General features: G+C 33.9%; 1 protein-coding gene across 1 annotated transcript; it reads right to left on the reverse strand.

The window, feature by feature from the left end:
- Positions 1-1,140: 1,140 nt before the first annotated feature.
- On the reverse strand, positions 1,141-14,917 carry LOC114310491 (putative E3 ubiquitin-protein ligase RING1a). The gene is given in 10 exon segments (XM_082878925.1): positions 1,141-1,473; positions 2,564-2,755; positions 3,424-3,530; positions 3,740-4,225; positions 5,722-5,763; positions 5,861-5,981; positions 6,436-6,517; positions 9,552-9,610; positions 14,307-14,352; positions 14,452-14,917. Coding segments are annotated over 9 exon segments (1,218 nt in total). The 5' UTR covers positions 14,675-14,917; the 3' UTR covers positions 1,141-1,473; positions 2,564-2,703.
- Positions 14,918-20,606: the final 5,689 nt, after the last annotated feature.

The following is a 20,606-nucleotide window of genomic DNA, read 5'->3' on the forward strand; positions in this document are numbered from 1 at the left end:
GTTCCCTCACATATCGCATATCCCAACCGGGAAATTACATAATGCTTTTAGAATATCACGTGACCATACTTTAAGCCAATCACCAATTATTTAGTCCCATGTTGTTTTTCCATCCCAACATAAATTGTGGATCTCTACCCCTCTCCACGAATCAAAATCTTATGGAGTACTACGTGTCCATACTTCGAGAATACTGAATAACCATCCGAAAAATACATACAAGATTTTTCCACTCCTATTTTGTTGGGTGATTCTACGCGTCACATGAGAAAGAGCGAGAACAAGAAAGTACTTAGATGCAAAATATTTTCATGTGGTGCTTATCTCGAAACAGATTGGTGTTTCCATTATTTTTAAGTGGTGTTTTATCAAAATGATAATTGATGCAAAATATTTTCATGTGGTGCTTATCTCGAAACAGATTGGTGTTTCCATTATTTTTAAGTGGTGTATTATCAAAATGATAATTGATCAGTGTGGAGTAATGCCACGTGGTGCACCTATAAATTTTTCAAACGAGATAAAATAAAATCCAATAAAAAGAAAAAGAAAAGTGGCAAACTTCATTTTATCCTTTGTGGTCTGCGTTATGTGTGATTTATGCCCCTAAAGTTTAAAAATTATCACATAATCCTCATGTAATTTGTGAATTGAAGTTCACCGTTAAATCCGTTAATAATTTAATTAAAAGACTAAAATATCCCTATATATAAATAAACTTAAACGTGTTAACTATAGATATTTTTGTCATTTGCTTGGGAGGCAAAATGCACTTTTAACCTTTATACTTTATTATATATGCAATTTACCCTCTTAAAATTTAAAAATGAGTATACAAATCTCATATCTGTCATAGATTTCACACTTGCTGTTAAATTAAACAAAATGTTTAACGGTACATTTTAGTCCACAAACCACACAGGATTATATGGCCATTTTCAAACGTTAAGGGCTAAACCGCACATGATTCAAATCACATGAAAGTAAAGTGAAGTTTGCCCCTAAAAAAAAAACAGAAGAAAAAAGAGGAGAGAAAGGGAACAGCTCATGAATTGCTTTAGTAAAAATGCAGAATAGGAAGAGAGGAACCGCGGGGCTAATACACATACTCACATGGAAAATAACAATCAGAAAGTAAAATACACAAATGAAAACATATTGCATATTTATATATAAAAATCCTGCAACAACTACCAATAACCACACTAGACACCATCACCCTCTACAATCTAACAACTTTCTCTTAATCTCCTCTTGTACTAACCACCAAATGTTCCTTCGAAAAACATAGAATATAATTTACTGAAAAGATTTATGAAGTAGGACCCTCAGTAATGTACTGCCACCCTGCATATAATTTAAATCAACCTTTTTTTCTCAAACAGACTGATATGGCCCATTCCTCAGCTTGTGTCCTGCAGTATGTTTGTGATGAACTTCCTAATCTCTCTCCTTCAGCCTATACGCCAGAATCTGAAACACCACGGAAAAAATTAGTTTTAATCAGAAATAAATATTGAGGAGATTTATTTTCTTCTTGAAAGCAATTAGGGCAAAATACATCTTGCGGAATGGAGTTCCTCAAATATGGAGTAAGTATGATAAAATGTATAGAAAATGACATTTTTAATTAATTAATTTAATTACAATGGGAAGCTCTAGCCTAGTCAGGGTACAAGATTTTTCCAACCCATCATGTATATATCTTTCTTGAAATCTTTAAATAGGAAGAAGAGTTATCTCTTTCTTGATGATGAACTATGAAGCACGTGTACATCTATAGGTAGGGGTACTGATACGGGTAAGTTGATAGATAAAATCTAAAAGAAGTATAGTATGGGTATGATTGGGTGCGTTTGCAAAAAATATTTATTTTTGATTTGAAGTAACGCAAAAATTAGTTAAATGGTCTAGTTGTTGGAATAATATTACGAACCCAAACTTGTCAACCCAAAAAATTACCTAGAATTATCATCTTGTCATTCAGAATTATTCTACACATGAACCCCATAATACTTAAATTTAATCTCCTCCACACAACTCACTACCCAGAAAAATTGTGGGTGTTATGTTTGCGAGAGAAGCTTCTCTCTAATTGTTGAGATCCAACCTACAATTCACATTTAATGCCAAACTGTAAAGATATAAATCAAAATCAAATGTCATTGTATTAAATAATTTACAAACGATAGTTTAATTTTTAAATCATGCTAAGCATTAAAATAAATACATATAATTTAAAATGAAACTAATTTTACCTAGGTATTAGAAGAAAATATTGTTTCAATTGAGATATGGTATGGCTTAGGTATAAACTAGGTACGTTTGGGATACGACAAAAATTAAGATGGAAAAACTCAGTATGTGTTTTGTGTTTTGTATACCCGGTACATATGCAGAAGTACTATACAAAGTACCGGTACTCGGTAAGTACCCAATACGGGTACGAGTACGGGTACAGATATGGCATGTTTATCAAAATACCCATGCTTGGTAGATGATAAACACTATGCACACAACCATATATATATATACACACCCATATATGTGAATGTATACGCACCAGATGGTTCTTATCTTGAGCGCAATTGGCTCCCAGCCCTGCCAAAGTTTCATGGCCTTCCAAATTTTGCAGTACATCTTTGTTTTCCGTTGAGGTTTAAGGGTCAAGGGTGGACTGCAGACCATTGATACTCAGGTCCTTCATCCGTATTTCAATATCTTCATACTGTAATTGTGTCTCACGAGAAACATGCTGTGCATAACATAAGCATCACACATGCAATAGAAAGTTAGACATGCATTACAATTTACAACTGCAAAAATATATATATTTTAAAAAGTTTTATTTTAAGAATTACAGACACAAACAGGTGATACGACACGGGCACGCAAATTTCCAAAAACAAATCCATGAAGTGACAACTTGAGGACACGTATAAAAGATTTAATTTTATATATTTATTATATGTCGTATTTTTAAATATTTTATATTTATTTTATGTTAAATATTTAATTCATCAACCTTTAGATATACTATTTAGTAAAAAAATTTTAATGTGTCTCCATCCCCATGCCGGTCTGGAGCATGTCCAGCATGTGTTCGTGTCCGACACTTGTACATGACCTCCGGAGAGGTGTCCGTGCTTCATAGGATTTATTAAGATTAGGGTCAAGGTTCAGCCAGCTGTGTAATCATTACTTTGCAAATGATGGCGTGATATTATGATTGTGTTAATGCATAGTTTAAAATAAGGGTGGGATGAGTGCATCACCAGCCAGCTTGAGAAAACCATTGCAAAAAATAAGTCATCCCCCATTATTTTAGGAATTTTTTTTTTATGCTCATAATTGAATAGTAGTATCCTGGAACAATATTCCATATTTACCAAGTCATGGAGAAAGATGATAGACAATACTCACTTCTTTGAGGCTTTCAACAGAAAAGCATGTGGGCAACAGAGGTACAGCTGCTTCGAACTTGCCGTGCTTTGTTCGTCCAAAGAAATAAGTGTGAGATGGACATCTAACTGCAGATAAAAAGAAAATTTGCAAGTGTAAAGCCACAAACAGAAATCACAAATATAATCTACACAAAGTTATTGAAACACATGAACTACACAAAGATGTTATGGCATCAAAACTGAAGTATTGAAGAAACCTTCCTGGATGACGTACTGTTCACTCTCAGGTAACCTAAACTCTAACTAAAGCGAATGATTCAACAATCCAGCCATACCTCATCATTCCCCTTTGCGTTTTCGAGATATTTAGTCAGCTTCATTATGCGGGTGTTCCAGACACTCTTGCATTGAGCACCGCCTCCGCCCCAAGAAAGCATGTCTGTGCTCTGCACAGGCCCAGAATAGGTACCTTTGCTTTTTCTGCTTGCTTCTAAGTCTTTCTCATTGCCTCCACCATCTGAATTTGCAGCTGATGGAGAAGGCTGGGAGGACTGTGCTCCTGCCTTTCTCTTGTACCTCCTATGCTTAATTTCTGTTGACCGCTCATCAGTCGAAGATGAATCTTTGTTCGCATCATGATTATTTTCATCCTCATTGTCATCAGATCCTTCATGCTCAGTTAACCTAGTGTTTCTTCTTTTTCTAGAATATTTGCGTGGTAATCTAGAACCTGATGTAGATTCCGTATCTTTACCTGTTTTGCGCCTAGTTACCAGTGCTTCAGATTATCAACGAAAGAACTGGGCAATTGATGCCTGAATCTGTACAAAAATATATTGAAGTAACGACCCAGGAACAAAAATGAAAATATAGAACGTGTCAATATTTTATTGAAGTAGCATACTGTACTTTTTCATTTTTGAAAGTTGGTGGAAATAAAGAAATATACAACCCAGATGTGATGGACACATTCAAATGCTCTAGAGGGCAGCAGTAGCTCGTTAATTCCATTTAAGTCTATGACCAGATGGCCCTCAAGGCCTAGGACAATGTAACCATTAATATAAATCAAGTTCACAATTCAAACACCAATGATGTTGATCAAAGAAGTATGGACACGTGATACGACACAGACACAATTTTTTTTTTTAAAAATGCAGGACATGACACGTTGGGTACACGTGCAAAACATATATCTTTATATATTTATTATTATATGTCATATTTTCATAATGGTCCTAGCATGTCGTTAGCGTGTCCCCATTGTGTCTGCAAGAAGTCCGTAGCGTGTCCTAGCTAGGGGTGTACTCGATGTGGTTCGGACGGTTTGACAGTAAAATTATAAACCAACATATGAATGGCGGATTGACAAATAACCAAACTGCAATTTGAGACAGTTCCAATTTGCTAGATGATTGAAAAATATTCTTAAATAATTATCAAGCATATGCATAATATTAACACTAATTTGCATAATATTTTTCATATATACAACACAAACTAACTTTACATAATACTTTATATATATATATAACTAGTAATTTGCAACAAGTTTCACATCTTAATCTCTCACACTTATTTTTACTTTGCTATTTCATTATATTTAAAAAAATATATATGCATTAATTATAGCGGAGCAAAATAGTTTCGAAGGCTGATTATAAGTTTAATCCGCTGTTAGCAGATGGATCGGTGCGGATGGATCGGTGCAGATCGGTGCAGTTTTAACGGATTGAGCAGTATTTTACACAGCCTTAGTCCCAACATGTCCGAGTCTCTCCAGTGTGTCCGACACGGGTATGTGACCTCCAGAGAGATGTCCATGCTTCATAGATGTTGATGCCTGAAAATAAATAAATAAACAATTGCCTACTAAGTTCCACAAGCTAGGATGGCCTCTCTAACAAGGTACTTAATTTAGCAGCAAAGTTGATTAGAGAAAAATTCAAACAGTGACAATTTACAATCTAAAATGTGGTGTGCTGTGGATGCAGCACCTGTTTTACAACACTAGTTGCCTTTAGAGTGTGAAAATGGAATTTTACAACATGGAGTTAGCAGCTCATATGTCTTTGACGATGGTCACAGAAACTTTTATCATCTAAAATTTGGATAAACAAACAAGGTCAAAGATGGGTGGCATATGGAAGAAGACATTCAAACTCATCATGATGGTTACGGCATCTAAGATGAGGAACCATCACAAGTTCATAAGTGACTGCTGCTCAGTACTCAAAATCCAAATGGTGCAAAAAAAGACAAGCAAGCATGGCAGATGCACATTTGCTAATATAAAGCACTTATCCTCACATCTTACCTGCTTATCGCGAGTCTTTTCCTCTTCATGAAAAGCCAGTTCCTGAAATCAGATATTCAGAAAACGACTTAACAACTCTCATTACACAATGAAATGTGAATAGCAAAGTACCCAGACCGCATCATGAATATAATTCTACCTTCTCTTCATATTTCTCAATATCATCATATAAAAAGTGAATCAGGGCATCAAATCGTGGATCATCTCTCAAAGAATGTTGACTGGCACAGTGTGTGCGGCAAGCAGGACACTCTTTGTTCCTGTAACATAAGGTTAATTATCAACCTAAGAGATGAAATCTAATTGTTGTAGGATTTAAATTAACTATAAGCCAATATGTCCAATTGTGTCTTGAATCAAATGATAATCTAAGAAGCACGGACATAGACACATGACACGATATGAACACAACATGGACACGCCAAGACGAGAATTTCCACAAAAATGTAGGACACGACGCATGGGACACGTGCAAAGGATATAATTTTATATATTTAAAAGAAAAAATAATTATTATATGCCATGTACATGAATATTTAACTCAAAGATAATAATTTTTAAAGTCTAAAGAAGGAGAACAAGTATAAATTTACATTATTTTGTTTTATCATTAGATTCTAAGTTATTTTATTTAAACTTGTAAGACATGTTATCCTCTTAGAAGTCTCTATGCTTCTTAGATGATGATAATATTGGAGTAGTTTTGTTACATACCCCATACGCATCCACTTGTCAATGCACTCCCTGCAATAGCGGTGCAAGCATTCTGTCACAGTTCTTGTTTTCTTAATGATCCCTGCAAAAGGCAAAAGCAAAGTTACCTATGTATCATGGACGTTGAGGGGGAGTGAGCTGCCGGAGTCCCAGTTTCCTTAAATTGACCCCACAAGAAATACACCAACTAAAGAAATACAATGTAGATCGAACAAAAAAATAAACAATATCTCCAACCTAATCAATGACATGTATTTTTACATACGATTATTAACTCCCAGTACAGTACATTGTATCAATAATTTGAAATGAAAAAAATTTAAACCAAGCCATTAAACAATTAAAAATAGTTAGGCAATTATACAATCAAGCAATTAATATTTTAACAAATCAACTCATATGAAGAAACTTATTGCAAATCAATGGAGTGCACGTGAGGTTATATGATATTTTCCCAATAATAAACAGTTGGGCTACAAATTGTTGCTTAACAAATAGAAAAGCCTTGTAATATATCTTCAATTTGTTGGCTAGGGTTCTTTATTTATTTATTATTTTATGTTATTTTATAAAATAGATAGAATGTGCCAACACATAAAATATGGGCTTTATTAGATTTAAAAACTAATAATAATAAAATAAATAAATAAAAGGACAAAGAGGGCTTCATTAGATTGCAAATCATATCTTCAACAAATCAAGCACAATTCAAAGAGGTGTGCCTCTCTCCAGCATTCGCCTTAGTGCATCTTACATGCCTCAACTGCACTGCATTAAGTTGCTTTGCCCCGCTGCATTAAGGTGTTGAGGAACCTCTAGTATACTTGGTGAACGAACTCATATAATCTCATCAAAAAAACCTTTATTAAATATTTGTTTGAGTACAACATCTAAGTTTTAAATGAAGAAACAATAGTCAAGTATCACCATATAACAGGTATTTGCAGGGATGGATCCAGGATTCGAGCTTTGGGAGGGAAAAAAATACAAGTAACTAAAAAAATTATTGTAAGAAAATAAATTTCGATTTTTATCAATACAAAAGTGAATAATATTACTTTTAACCAGACATTCTTTGTCAACATAATAATTGAGTACAAAACTATAATTGAACATATTTTTTGTCTACATTAACTTGACAAAAATAATAACTATATTATAAGTCTCCATCTATTAAAGTTAGCTATTTGAAAATATTGTGATCGTCACTTTTTTATAATATATATAAAAACATATATGATACGCTTGACATCAAAACCTCAAGTAATATATTTCTAAATAAATGCGATCAAATAATTTGTTACAAAATCATCTTCTATCCTATTACGCGGTTTAGTTTAAAAAAATTCATATTTGAAAATGTATGTTTCTATGAATAAAATAATAATTCTTTTCAATAAGTGAGATTAAATTTTATGAACTCATTTTTAAGAATGCAATGTTGAATGTAAAAATATTTTAATTTCCAAAGAACATTCCATTTAATATATATAAAAACATATATGATATGCTTGACATCAAAACCTCAAGTAATATATTTCTAAATAAATGCGATCAAATAATTTGTTACAAAATCATCTTCTATCCTATTACGCGGTTTAGTTTAAAAAAATTCATAGTTGAAAATGTATGTTTCTATGAATAAAATAATAATTCTTTTCAATAAGTGAGATTAAATTTTATGAACTCATTTTTAAGAATGCAATGTTGAATGTAAAAATATTTTAATTTCCAAAGAACATTCCATTTCTAGAGAATAAACAAACAAGAATGAATGCAAAATAAGGTGCATAAGCAAATTAAAGTGTGATTTATAGAAAAGAAAACATGAATAACATACGAACATAAACAAGAATAGTAACAAACAAGAACAAATAGAAGAATATAAATAACTCTAAAACAATGAAAAATATAACAAATGACACAAATAACAAACAGAATGGATTAATATTTGATAAAACTAGACTTAGAAACTATTTTTAAAATTTTGTTATGTAAATAATTTGGGAGTGCAGACCTTTATAATTTTGATAATGCAAACTACTGAAATTATAGGGATGCGAAGTACACTAATTTGAAATTATCTTACTAATTACTAGTATAATATAGAGTTTTTAAAATTTTTGAGGGTGTGACCATGAACTTACTAATTATCTTTGGGTAATTGATACCATGAACTTTATCCATTGGAGCATGTTAATCATGTGGTTAACTACTTTATTATTCGTTTCTCCCATTTTTTTTTGGTCAACTATACAATCTATAACCTAAGTAGCACAAACACAGACACAACATAGACACGTTGATACATCGATTTTAAAAAAGTGCAAAACATGACACGCGGGAGACATGTTAAAATTTTATATTTTTACAAAATTTTAAAAATATATAACATAACACTAATTATATTAAAAGGCTATATAATTCATATCTTAAACATCAAGATATCATTCACGTAACAATTACATTATAAATAATGCAGAATGATTATAGAGCATTGTAATGCACATGATGTATTCACCTTATAAATGTTTTAAAACATAATCAAAGTGCATAAGTAATCTTTTGAATAATGCAAGACGTTGTTATTATGAAGGAATTTGTCACATGGGATGTGTTCAGAGAGTTCACATTAAAGTGCGTAACTTATGTTTTGAATAATACAAGACATGGTTATTATGAAGGAATTCGTCACACGGGACGTGTTCAGAGAGTTCACGAAGTGTTGCCTAAGTGTCCACGAAGTGTCGGTAAAGTGTCCGATATTATAAATTTGATTTTTAAATTAAGACACATTGAAGAAATGTCGGGCACACCTTTTAGAGTGTTTGAAGAGTGTCGGAGTCCAACACGGGTGTCGGACATGACACGCTTCCTTCTCAAAAGTGTCCGTGCTTCTTGGTGTATAACTTTACAAATCATATTTATGGAACCAAAAGCGTTACATTACAACATGCAAAAACATTTTCAGTTCTCACATCCTAGCAAAAGTTTCAAAACAAGTATCTAGACATTTTGGACATAAATACTGATGTTTAAATTAAGATGCAGAAAAAGATTTGCAAACAGCATCATTGAAAAAGGATTGAAACAATAGAAAAGCATAATAACTATACCTAGACATATTGGGCATTGCACGTATGTACGAAGTGCTGGTAGTTTCACAAGAAGCCATCTGTAAAAAGACAGTTAATAAATAATACCCAATCAACAACAAAATTCACATTGGTCAACAGGATCAGCCATCATTCAAGCCCATTTGTAAAAAGACAAAGTTAATAAATAATACCCAATCAACAATAAAATTTACATTGATCAACAAGATCAGCCATCATTCAAGCTCTTGGGAGAAAAGCAAAACAAAAGGTGAGGTGCAGTTGCACCTCTTTGTCAAAATTGTTTAATTGGACACACTAGATCTTGGAAGAAAAGAGAAAACAAGATACCGAGTTCGTACATGTTATACACATTAATTTGGTAGTAATTTGACCACGTTTCAGATTTTTACTAGGACAATATAGCCTTAAGTCAATAATTGTAGTGCTTGTTATGAAACTACCAGTTACTCTTGTTTTATAGCTATTGTCACCATATAACAAAAGATAAAGAGTTCTTGGCATGAACATACCACACCAGCCACCACTGATGTCATGCAGCTTTAGGATACTAGGATGATCCCACCTACAACTGATCATGTGGTGGTTTACATCAATCTAGATTACAGATTTAGGTTTTAGCAATGCATGAGGAATGTTATAAGCTTGCTTGATGGGAAAGGGTTGCAATTGGCTTAGTTTCCAAGGAGAGGAAGAAGATTCTATAGGATTTCATCTTACAAAGTTTAAGCAGAATGGCACAAACTTGATCTTTCCCATCATCATAGTTGGCCTGCTGTTGGATCCCTCAAAACCTGGGCAGTGTAGGATCTTGCTGTAAAGAGATTGTAAAGGATATTGGCAAAATGCAAATGTTAATACCTATTAACAAAAGGGGTAGACTTACTCTAGTTAAAGAGTACTTTACCTAGCTTGCCTACAAATTACATTTGTCATTCTTTCCTTTGTTGTTAAAAAGCTGGAAAGACTTCAGAGGGATTTGTTGTAGGGAATAACAGAAGAATTCAAATATCATTTGGAAGAATGGGACACAGTTTGTTTATGGAGATGGGTTGAGTGTTAGGAAGTTAAATGTTTCTAACAAAACTTTGTTGAAGAAGTGGTTGTGGAGCTAGCAAAAGTGTGTCCCTGTGTGTGTGTGTGTGAGAGAGAGAGAGAGAGAGAGAGAGAGAGAGAGTTGATTGATGGTTCCGGAGATTAGATGATTTTCCTGTTGAAAATGAAGTGAATAATTCAATTTGAGAGAAATAATAAATAAAAAAATTGCTGAAAATTCCTTTGTGATCCATTTTGAGAGATTTACAAGTTTAAAGCTAAGATTGCTCCTATTTTCCTTCACAAAAATATCACATAGTTACTCTCTCACTTCCACATCAAATGTTTAATCAACTCATGCATGGCATACAAACATAAAGAGCTGCAAATTTAACTACCATATTTAGAGTTACGTCTACAGACCAAGGTCGTATAGCATATTACAAATCATCAAAACGGACAAGAGCCAAGTATCTAAGGTCTCTACATAGTCAACATGGAGTCTCAAAATATCGCATATGCATGGGTCATCAGGCTAGGTATGCATTATATTATTGCGCATTTAACTCTTATAAAATCAATAGTTATCCTCCCTTTACATTTTTCTCATTTTACAATTTTTTTTTGTAATCTCATTAAATCCATTCAAACGTATCACTTTCAAAATATAGGATTTCAAATCAAGAAAATAGGACTTCTTTGTGATCCATTTTGAGAGATTTTCAAGTTTAAAGTTAATTTCCTTTACAAAATATACATAGTAACTCTCTCACTTTTGCGACAAACATTTAACCATCCCATTTTATGCCAAACATTATGTCAATTTTTTTTTTAACAAATAAAATGCATTACATATATAATTTCAAACCCTAATTTGCAATCCATTAAAATGTATAAAACAAAAAATAATCATTATAAACAAATATTCCCATGGACCCAATAAAATGAATAGTTTTTAAGTACATATCTACTTAGTCATCCATCAAAGTGATACTCGACATTTTTATCTAGAACAAATGCAAAACAAACCATAATAATAAAAGGAGAAACAACAAAATAGTAGTCCTAATTTAAAACATATCTCAATTAATCAAAACCCATTACCTCCCTCTCAAAAAATATAACCCACAAAAATTAATGACCATAAATTAAAGAGGAGCAATGATTGGAATTAGTTCATGCCATAAAGAATGATAATTGGGAATTGAGAATAAAGGGGCAGTGCAATTTCGGGAAAGGACTAGAGCGTGGAACAATTTTAGATATTTTTTGTTCCTTCATTTGCTTCCACGCGCGCACGCAAGAGAGAGAGAGTATAATCTTTTTTCCCGAGAAAGTGAGAAAAGGACAGGGTGCTGGAAGGTTATTATATGTGCTAGATAGTGGAAAGAAACGTAGAGAGAGAATGTGGAAAGTTGAGACGTGTTGAAATTGCTCGGAATTAGTTCAAGCCATAGAGAATAATAATTGCGAATTGAGAATAAAGTGGCAATGCAATTTTGGAAAAGGCTCAAAGGCGTGGAACAATTTTAGATATTGTTTATTCCTTCATTTGTTCACAAGAGAGAGAACAAGAGATGCTATTTTTTTCCCCTAAGAGAGTGAGAAAGGAGAGGGAGGGAGGTTATTATATATGTTGGATAGAGGAGAGTGAGGGAGGTTTACATGTGCTGAAAGTTTCCTAGCCACAAATTAAAACTTTTAATAACAAAAAAAAAATAAAAATAAAGACTTTTTCTAATACTAATATTAATGTATTTACCATCAAGAACCTTAACTATTATAACTGTGAAAGCCAAACTCTTTGGCAAGTTATATATACATGGGTTCGCCAGAATGTGGGAGGGGCCATGGCCAACCTAGGCCAAGCTATGGCGCTGTCCCTGTGTTATGTAGAGATGTGCTCTATTGGGAATTGGTAAAGTTGATGACACTCATGGATAGGTTGTACAAGGTATCCAACATTGGGGACGGGCAAGACTTGCTAATATAGAATCTTTCTAGATCAAGTTGCTTTCAGGTGAAACCCTTTTATGAGGTTGTGTTTTGGTGACACATTTCTTCATTTCCATGTAGAGTGATTTAGGAATCCAAGGCTATCCCAAATGTGGCATTTTTTGCTTGTGTGTAGCCCATGGTCAGATTCTTGCCATTAATAATTTATCCAAAGAAGGTAAATGATAGGAATTAATGTTGTATGTGCAAACAGGAAGCTTAATGTGTTGGAATAGGCATGTGTGGAATTTGTTTGACCAGATATACAATAGGCAAACAATAAGAGTTTGCGGGTGATCATAATGCACATAATCTAAAAATGTCATTAAATGAAAAATAACAAATAGGGATTACGAACAATTTAACAAACACGTCATCAGAAATCATTGAACTCAACAAAATGTGGCCTTGTCCCAACCATTAGGGATCATCTACAAGATTCTCTCATCTACATGAAAAATCTTGTAACACCAAGCAGGCAAAAAACCAAGCCCAGTGCAACAGGCACGGACCTTTTATTCATTATTTCACCAGAAGGAAAGATGTGACTTTCACAAGTCAGATTGCTCTTTTGTCGTCGAATGGAAATTTAGCAGATAGGGATTTTCTGGTATTCTGTGAAAGAATGCCAAATGATATCCATTCCATTTCAGCAAAAAAGTAGAACCAGCAAGATTAAGTTAGTCAACAAGTGTTCTTTTCTTTTGATAAGCAATAGTCAATTAACACAAACTCCACAAAATCCTTGTAAGAGTAAAATACATAGAGAGAAAAGTACAAAAAGGCAAAAAAAAGAAAGAAGAAAAACTGAGATAATCAAAGCCGGGCAATTAAGTAAAGGGTGAATACAGCAGAGTTCTTTCACCTAAGACAAAAGGAATGACAAAAGGAACCATAGTAAAGCATATATAAAAGCATGCACGTGCACACACATGAAGGGTTTTAGCTGTTGTTACTAAGCAGATAAAACATGATGTATAAAAGGCCCAGAAATGGCATAATCCAAGTGGGATTCTTTCCATGAAGCCAATATATTGCATGGCAATGCTTCAAAAGAGTTCATTACGACTATTAAAAACTTGTTCAAATACCACATGAAGATGGGAAATGATAAAGTTACATTTAACAGAATCTTACAAACTGGCCCTAACAACTATATTTTAAAATTAGGGGAAATTGTAAATCAGTGCCCATGACCAAAAATAATTACAAAAACACATGTGGTTGCCCTCTTTCTGCGTAAAAAACGCAGCAAAAGTTGCACCCCAAGAAGATTCTCATGTAGTAAAATATTTGCCCCACTTCCCACTGAATAGTAATTTCACCTTAAAATTACAGCCATACAAACATAGAAAAGATAACTTAAATTGGGGCATGCAACAACCTCTCATGCATTAAATCAAGCAGAATAGAAAAGGCAAAGCAAGGCCGAAATCATCTTCATTCAACCAATAAACCAAAATTATCCAAACACATTCATCGATCAACTCAATTTATTGCGATACTCCATATATACATATCAGTGCTCAGAAATGATCGTAAAAAATGCAAAATCTAGCAGTAGCAATTAAAATATCAGATACATTGAACATCTAGAAAGACAATGAAACAGAAACATTCGATCTAACCACTAATCAAATGGATACGCATAGAAAGAAAGCAAAGCAAAAATCAAAACGAAGACGAACATATATATATATATAGAGAGAGAGAGAGAGAGAATACTCGGGTAGGTTAGCAGGGTCATCAGACGAACGACTTCCATCGGAATCTGAGAAGTAACAATCGAAACCATAAACGATCATCAAACAAAAACAAATTCATATATATCGAGCTAGAAGAGATAAACAAACAAGATACGATACGTTACCCTCATCTTCAGAGTCTTGTTCCTCTTCTTTCACTTCTTCTTGTTGTTGCTCTTCTTCTCCTTCATCTTGTTCGTAGTCTCGCTCATCTTCATTATCATCATCATTTTCAGCTCCTCCTCGTTGGCGTCGCGATTCCTTGCAGCGAGAGGGCTGTTCCAGAGAGGAGTCATGGTGGTGTAGAAGATTATTATCAGAAGACGACTTCCGCTTCGGTGAAGGCATTGATGATTCTTCGACTTCTAGGCTCACCGTGCAGAGCGAAAGAGAGACTAGAGAGAGAGAGAGAGAGAGAAAGAGGGCGAGAAGAGAAGAGAAGCACGTGTATATAAATAAACGTTACAACAGGACATGATTTTTTTTTTTTTTTGAGAACATGGGACTTGTGTTCTTTCATTTTCACAATGGTCCCTAGGGTTTCAAACCGGATTAGATCGATACTACATAATAAGAAATTGGATAATGTTGGAGATATCAAATGTTTTATTAAATAAATGATTAAATATCTCACATAAGAATGGGGTTCGCAATTTTGTGGACCAATTGTATGGCCCCACACCTAATTTTGTGGACCCTACCTTTATATAAGACATTTAATTATTTATTTGATAGAAAATTTAGTATTCCTAACACTTTCCTAAGAAATTGTACATTTATTTAAGTTTGATTTGATTTTAACATTCCGTTCAATTTTTGTATAAAAAATAATTATAAATCTTAAGTTTACCCATCGAGTTATATATTATAAAAATTAAATGATTATATAATTAAATTCAATCACATATCATATTTCTTAAATAAATATATTGGTACCATTATAAATTGAAAGATTTTATTTATAAATTGAAAATTCTCTTAAATAAATTTAATAACACATCACTACAAATGTGAGTTTTAATAAAATTAACAAGGGCAAATTACAAAAAAAAAAAAAAAAACCAACCCAGGATTTAGCGTGTTTTTCACATTAAATCCTAACATTTTAATTTGAACAATTTAAACCCTAAATTTTTAACCGTGTTCCAATGTTGACCCTCTGTCTGTTTTTGTTTGTTTCTGTTAACTTTTTATATTTATTTGATACACGTGTTACTTTTTGATTCGTTCATAATTATTATAATTATTTTATTTCTAAATTACTTTTTTCTATAAGCTCTCTCTCTCTCACTTATTTGATTTGTCCTTATACTCTCTCTCTCTCTCTGCAAATCCATTTTTAATCTATACATACACACACATTACATATATGTGTGTATATCCATTCACTGTTGGGTCTCTCTTTTTTATCTACCAGAGTTGTGCATTTCCGAGAGAGTTTCCGATAGAGAATGATAAGGAAGAAAAGACAGGCGATGGTGAAGGCTTTGGCGAGGATGGGTGGGATGAAGTTGAAATGGGGCTATGGGTTATGTGGAGGAAGGTCAGTGGGTGGTTTCGACGGTTGCGGCGCCAAAAAATCTGGGATTGGTGGTGGTGGTGGGCGTGAAGGCATTGTTGGACAAAAATGGAGAAAATGAAGAGTGAATATATATATATATATATGTAATGTGTGTGTATGTATAGGTTAGAAATGGATTTGCACAGAGAGAGAGAGAGAGAGAGAGAGAGAGAGAGCTGATAGAAAAAAGAAAAGAAAAGTAATTTAGAAATAAAATAACTATAATAATTATGGACGAATAAAAAAGTGACACGTGTTTCAAATAAGTGTAAAAAGTTAACAGAGACAAACGAAGACAGATGAAAGGTCAACATTGGGACACGGTTAAAATTCAGGGTTTAGATTGTTAAAATTAAAATATTAGGGGTTTAATGTGAAAAACACACTAAACCTTGGTTTTGTTGTTGTTGTAATTTGCCCAATTAACAAAGATAAAATCTAGATCTCAATAAAATGTATATATTTTAAAGTATTATAAATAATTAATTCATTTAATACTGGCTTGGTCGGGCCAGGTTGAAAATATAAATCATGCTCAGCCCATTAATATTTCTTGCTGAAAATGTTAGTATAGCCCGGCCTTATAGGCTAAAACAATTTTTCCAAGCCCTAGTAAAATAAGACAGGGCCAGGTTGGGCCAAGTGAGCCAATGGGCGGATGTCCACTCCTAATAATCCCTCATAGTTTTAACAATTTTTAAAAAGGGCTGATTTTTACTCCTATCTTTCTTTCTTTAGACCTTTCACTTTTTTGAACCCCTACCTACTTAATTGAGGCCCTTTTATTTTCTCTTTGAACCCCCATCTTAATCCCAATTACACCCTTCTTTTTTGGATCCCCAACTCATATTCAAGTAATCTCTTCCCACTGCCGCCAGCCTTACCCACCATCGGTGACCTACCTTCCAGCAACCTTTCCATTGCAAACCATACTTTTTGTTTCTCTTACACGTGATCGCGATTTCAAAGTGGCTAGGGCATGATCACAGCAGCGACTTCGCTTTTCTATCCCTAACCACCATCGTCACTCATTACCATTTCTATTCAGCCTCATTTCTCTCTTGCGCGCGATTGCGATTGTAGTGGCGGGTTGGGCACGATAGTAGCGACCAATGGCTAGAGATCTCCATTATCAACCAGATTTCTCTCGTGATATCTTTCTATGTCTATCTGGTGATCTCTCTATTCGTCTCTCCTGCTGGAGCATGGGAAGGGTTAGGGGTGTTCCCAGGTAGGCAACCCAAGAGGGGGGTAAATTAGGTTATTAAAAAAATATGGACAGAAAATTGATTGCAATTAATTAAGTAAATAATTTCAGCAAGCAATCAATAAAACAGAAAATAAAGGAGAAGGGAAGAAGAGCTCAAACACAAGGCTTTATAGTGGTTCGGCTCACTGGCCTATGTCCACTCCTCAAGGTACCTCTTTGAGATTTTCTTCACTATGAATCGAATCAATACACCACCAAGCTTTACCTAGCTTGTGGATTTTTACAAAGGACTTACTCTTATCTGTTGAGGACCTCTCAACTAAATGCCTTACTTTACAAGTGTTTCACTTAGAAAACAAGAAATTAGAACAAGAGGCACAACTGTCCTTTTTTACAAGGTTTCTCTCTCAAAAGATAGATATGAAAGTGTAAGAGCATAGAGAGTTTTGAGATACATTCAGATATGAAAGTGAAAGTACAATAGAATATCAGAGATTGAGAATAATACTTGAATGCTCAGAATATTGCAGTGGTGTTCTCTTTTTCTTTAGATCTGGAGAAGTTCTCCCTTTATAGCCTTCAATGTTTTGTCCGTTGGAGAAGAAGCACAAGTGGGTCTTCTAGTCGTTAGAGCTAGGCATAGGAGAAGACTTCTAGCTGTTAGAGTAGAGCATGGGTATGTACAGGCTGTTATCTAGCTGTTGGAGGTGGAGCCTCCTCAAAAGATGTGATGCTCATGCTTGAGATTCAAATCTTGATGGGTGGAGATAAAGTTGTCTCCATGCTTTTTGCTTTTCCATGTTTTGGGAATGGTGTGGGTGGAAAATTCTTTCTCTACTAAGTCAGAAGTTGTTGCCCCAAAATCCCTTTTGATTTGAATAAAATTTGTCTCTTGATAATGTCACAAAATCCCACTTATAGATCTAGAATGGTGGCTAGGGTTTTTGTAACCCAGACATAAGGGTGTCGACCCTTGTAGATTGGGTGTCGACCTTTTGCTCTATTTTCTTCTCTGTATAATTTCCAGGTGTTCCTAGTGTTGACCCTTACGTAGATGGGTGTCGACCCATGGTACACTGAAATTTGGTATCGATCCTTGTAATACTTGGTGACCCTTTGCTGTTGGAAGTGCTTAAACTTTGCTTGCTATCTTTTGGTGTCAATCCTTTCTTGTCTTGGTGTCGACCCTTAACATTCTGAAATTTGGTGTCGACCCTTGTAAGGCTTGGTGTCGACCCTTGGTTGCTGCAACACTTAAGCATTGTATACCGAAATCTGGTGTCGACCCTTGTAAGGCTTGGTGTCGACCCTTGGTTACTGCAACACTTAAGCATTGTATACTAAAATTTGGTGTCGACCCTTTAACCTGTTTAAGCTCATTTTGGCCTCCAAAAGCTTTGTTAACATAGAGAGAATGTAGATTATAAAGATTTAATCAAACAGTAAGGTTTTCAATTATAATCAATTCCTCAAAATAAATCAAAACATAATCACAACAAAATTATCAAAATCATGTTATTCATTCTATGACTAACAAGGGGAAGTTGGAGAGGGGTGGCTGGAGGTGAAGAAAGAAGGATGGTAATGGCTGGAGGTGATAGGAATAGTTAGTGAGGTGAGGCTGGGTAGGGATTAGGGTTAGGGTTTGGAAAATTAGGGTTAGAAGGTTAGGGATGAGGACAAAAATGAAATTTTATGTTTAGACAAATTAGAATAATAATAAAAAAAAGGTAAGGGTAAATGGCAGCCTTCTTTTTAAATGGGACATAAGGGTAGTGGCAATTGGGAGAAAGACATTGAGAGTGTTTAGGAAGTTGGATTTGGGCTAAAATAGTCTATAAATAAAAAATAGGTTAAATTCTATTTACACACCACCAATCCTTTTAGTGCACACCATTACTTAGTTCACACACATAATAATTTTTAGAATTTGAAAATATCTTAGTTCATATATTTTCTTTCCATTACAAACCTTACTAAACCTAAGGCAACACACTGTTTCAATTCACACCACAATCCACACTTAAAGATCTCCATCTTTGGAACACCAAAGACCTCCATGGTCGGCGTTGAAAATCTCTATTGCCGGCAGAGGGTTTCATTTTGGTGCATTCTCTTCATTTCAAATCTCCATCGCCGCAGCTGTCTCACTAGTGCATTGTCATTGTTTCAGATCTCCATCTTTGCCATTACATCGTTGTTGTTTCACTTGTGTAGTCAACAACACAATCAGTTACAACATTGCTACATTGGACAAATATAGAATTTTGTAAAGAATTCAACCAAATTTTTTTTCTTAGTCATGTTCATGAATACAAAGTTAAACAAACTTAATAATTTCAAAAATTTATATCTAAATAAAGAATTAAAAAAAATTCACCGAACAAACTTAAAATGTTCACTTTTTTTATGTATGAACATATTATATTTGGTCAATTTTAATAATTTGAACAAAATAGATTTGTTTAAATATAAATAATCGAACATTATGTAAAAGTTCAACTCTAGTTATCCGAACACATGACGAACAAAGTTATCTTCCCAACAACTACACGAACAAAATAAACAAAAACCCAAAAAGCTAAGTAGTAAACTGACATTTTCATTGTTGCATTATTTGAAACCAATCTGAGTGTCATCCATGGTATGCCAATCTTCAAAACCAATTGATTTTCATGTTCTTAAACCCTAAATCTTCAAAAGCAATAATATTTTGAGTTTGGGAAATAAGTATAATGGAGAAGAGAATGAAGTGAGCAAATTTATAATGAATAAAAAGATGACTGTATTGTGTTAGATTATAATGGTAAAAATGATGAGTGTTAGAAGATGATGAAGAAATACAACATTTATAGGTGATTGTGTGTGGAGTGATTTGGGTTTTCATATATGAATTCTTTGAATGTGTAGAATATAGACCCATGTTGTCTTTAATGCTCTTTTCATTTAAGGATATTATTATAATATAAATTTAATTTATTAATGGTGTGCACTCATATAAGGCAATAAAACCCAAATTCAAAACATCAAATGAGTCTGGTTTAAACCAGAATCGCTATAAAATACTTGGCATTCATAATTTATCCCAAGAAGGTAAATGGTAGGAATTAATGTTGTACGTACAAACATGAAGCTTAATGTGTTGGAATAGGCATGTGTGGAATTTGTTTGACCAGATACACAATATGCAAACAATAAGAGTTTACGAGTGAGCATAATGTACATAATCTAAAAATGTCATTAAAGGAAAAATAACAAATAGGGATTACGAACAATTTAACAAACACGTCATTAGATGTCATTGAACTCAACAAAATGTGGCCTTGTCCTAACCATTAGGGATCATTTACAAGATTCTCTCATCTATATGAAAAATCTTGTATCACCAAGCAGGCAAAAACCAAGCCTAGTGCAACAGGCAAGGACCTTTTATGCATTAACTCGCCAAAAGGAAAGATGTGACTTTCACAAGTCAGATTGCTCTTTTGTCGTCAAATGGAAAGTTAGCA

This window comes from Camellia sinensis, chromosome 7 (genome assembly GCF_055761805.1).
Source record: "Camellia sinensis isolate YWXY chromosome 7, ASM5576180v1, whole genome shotgun sequence".
In the NCBI taxonomy this organism is placed as follows: Eukaryota; Viridiplantae; Streptophyta; class Magnoliopsida; order Ericales; family Theaceae; genus Camellia; species Camellia sinensis.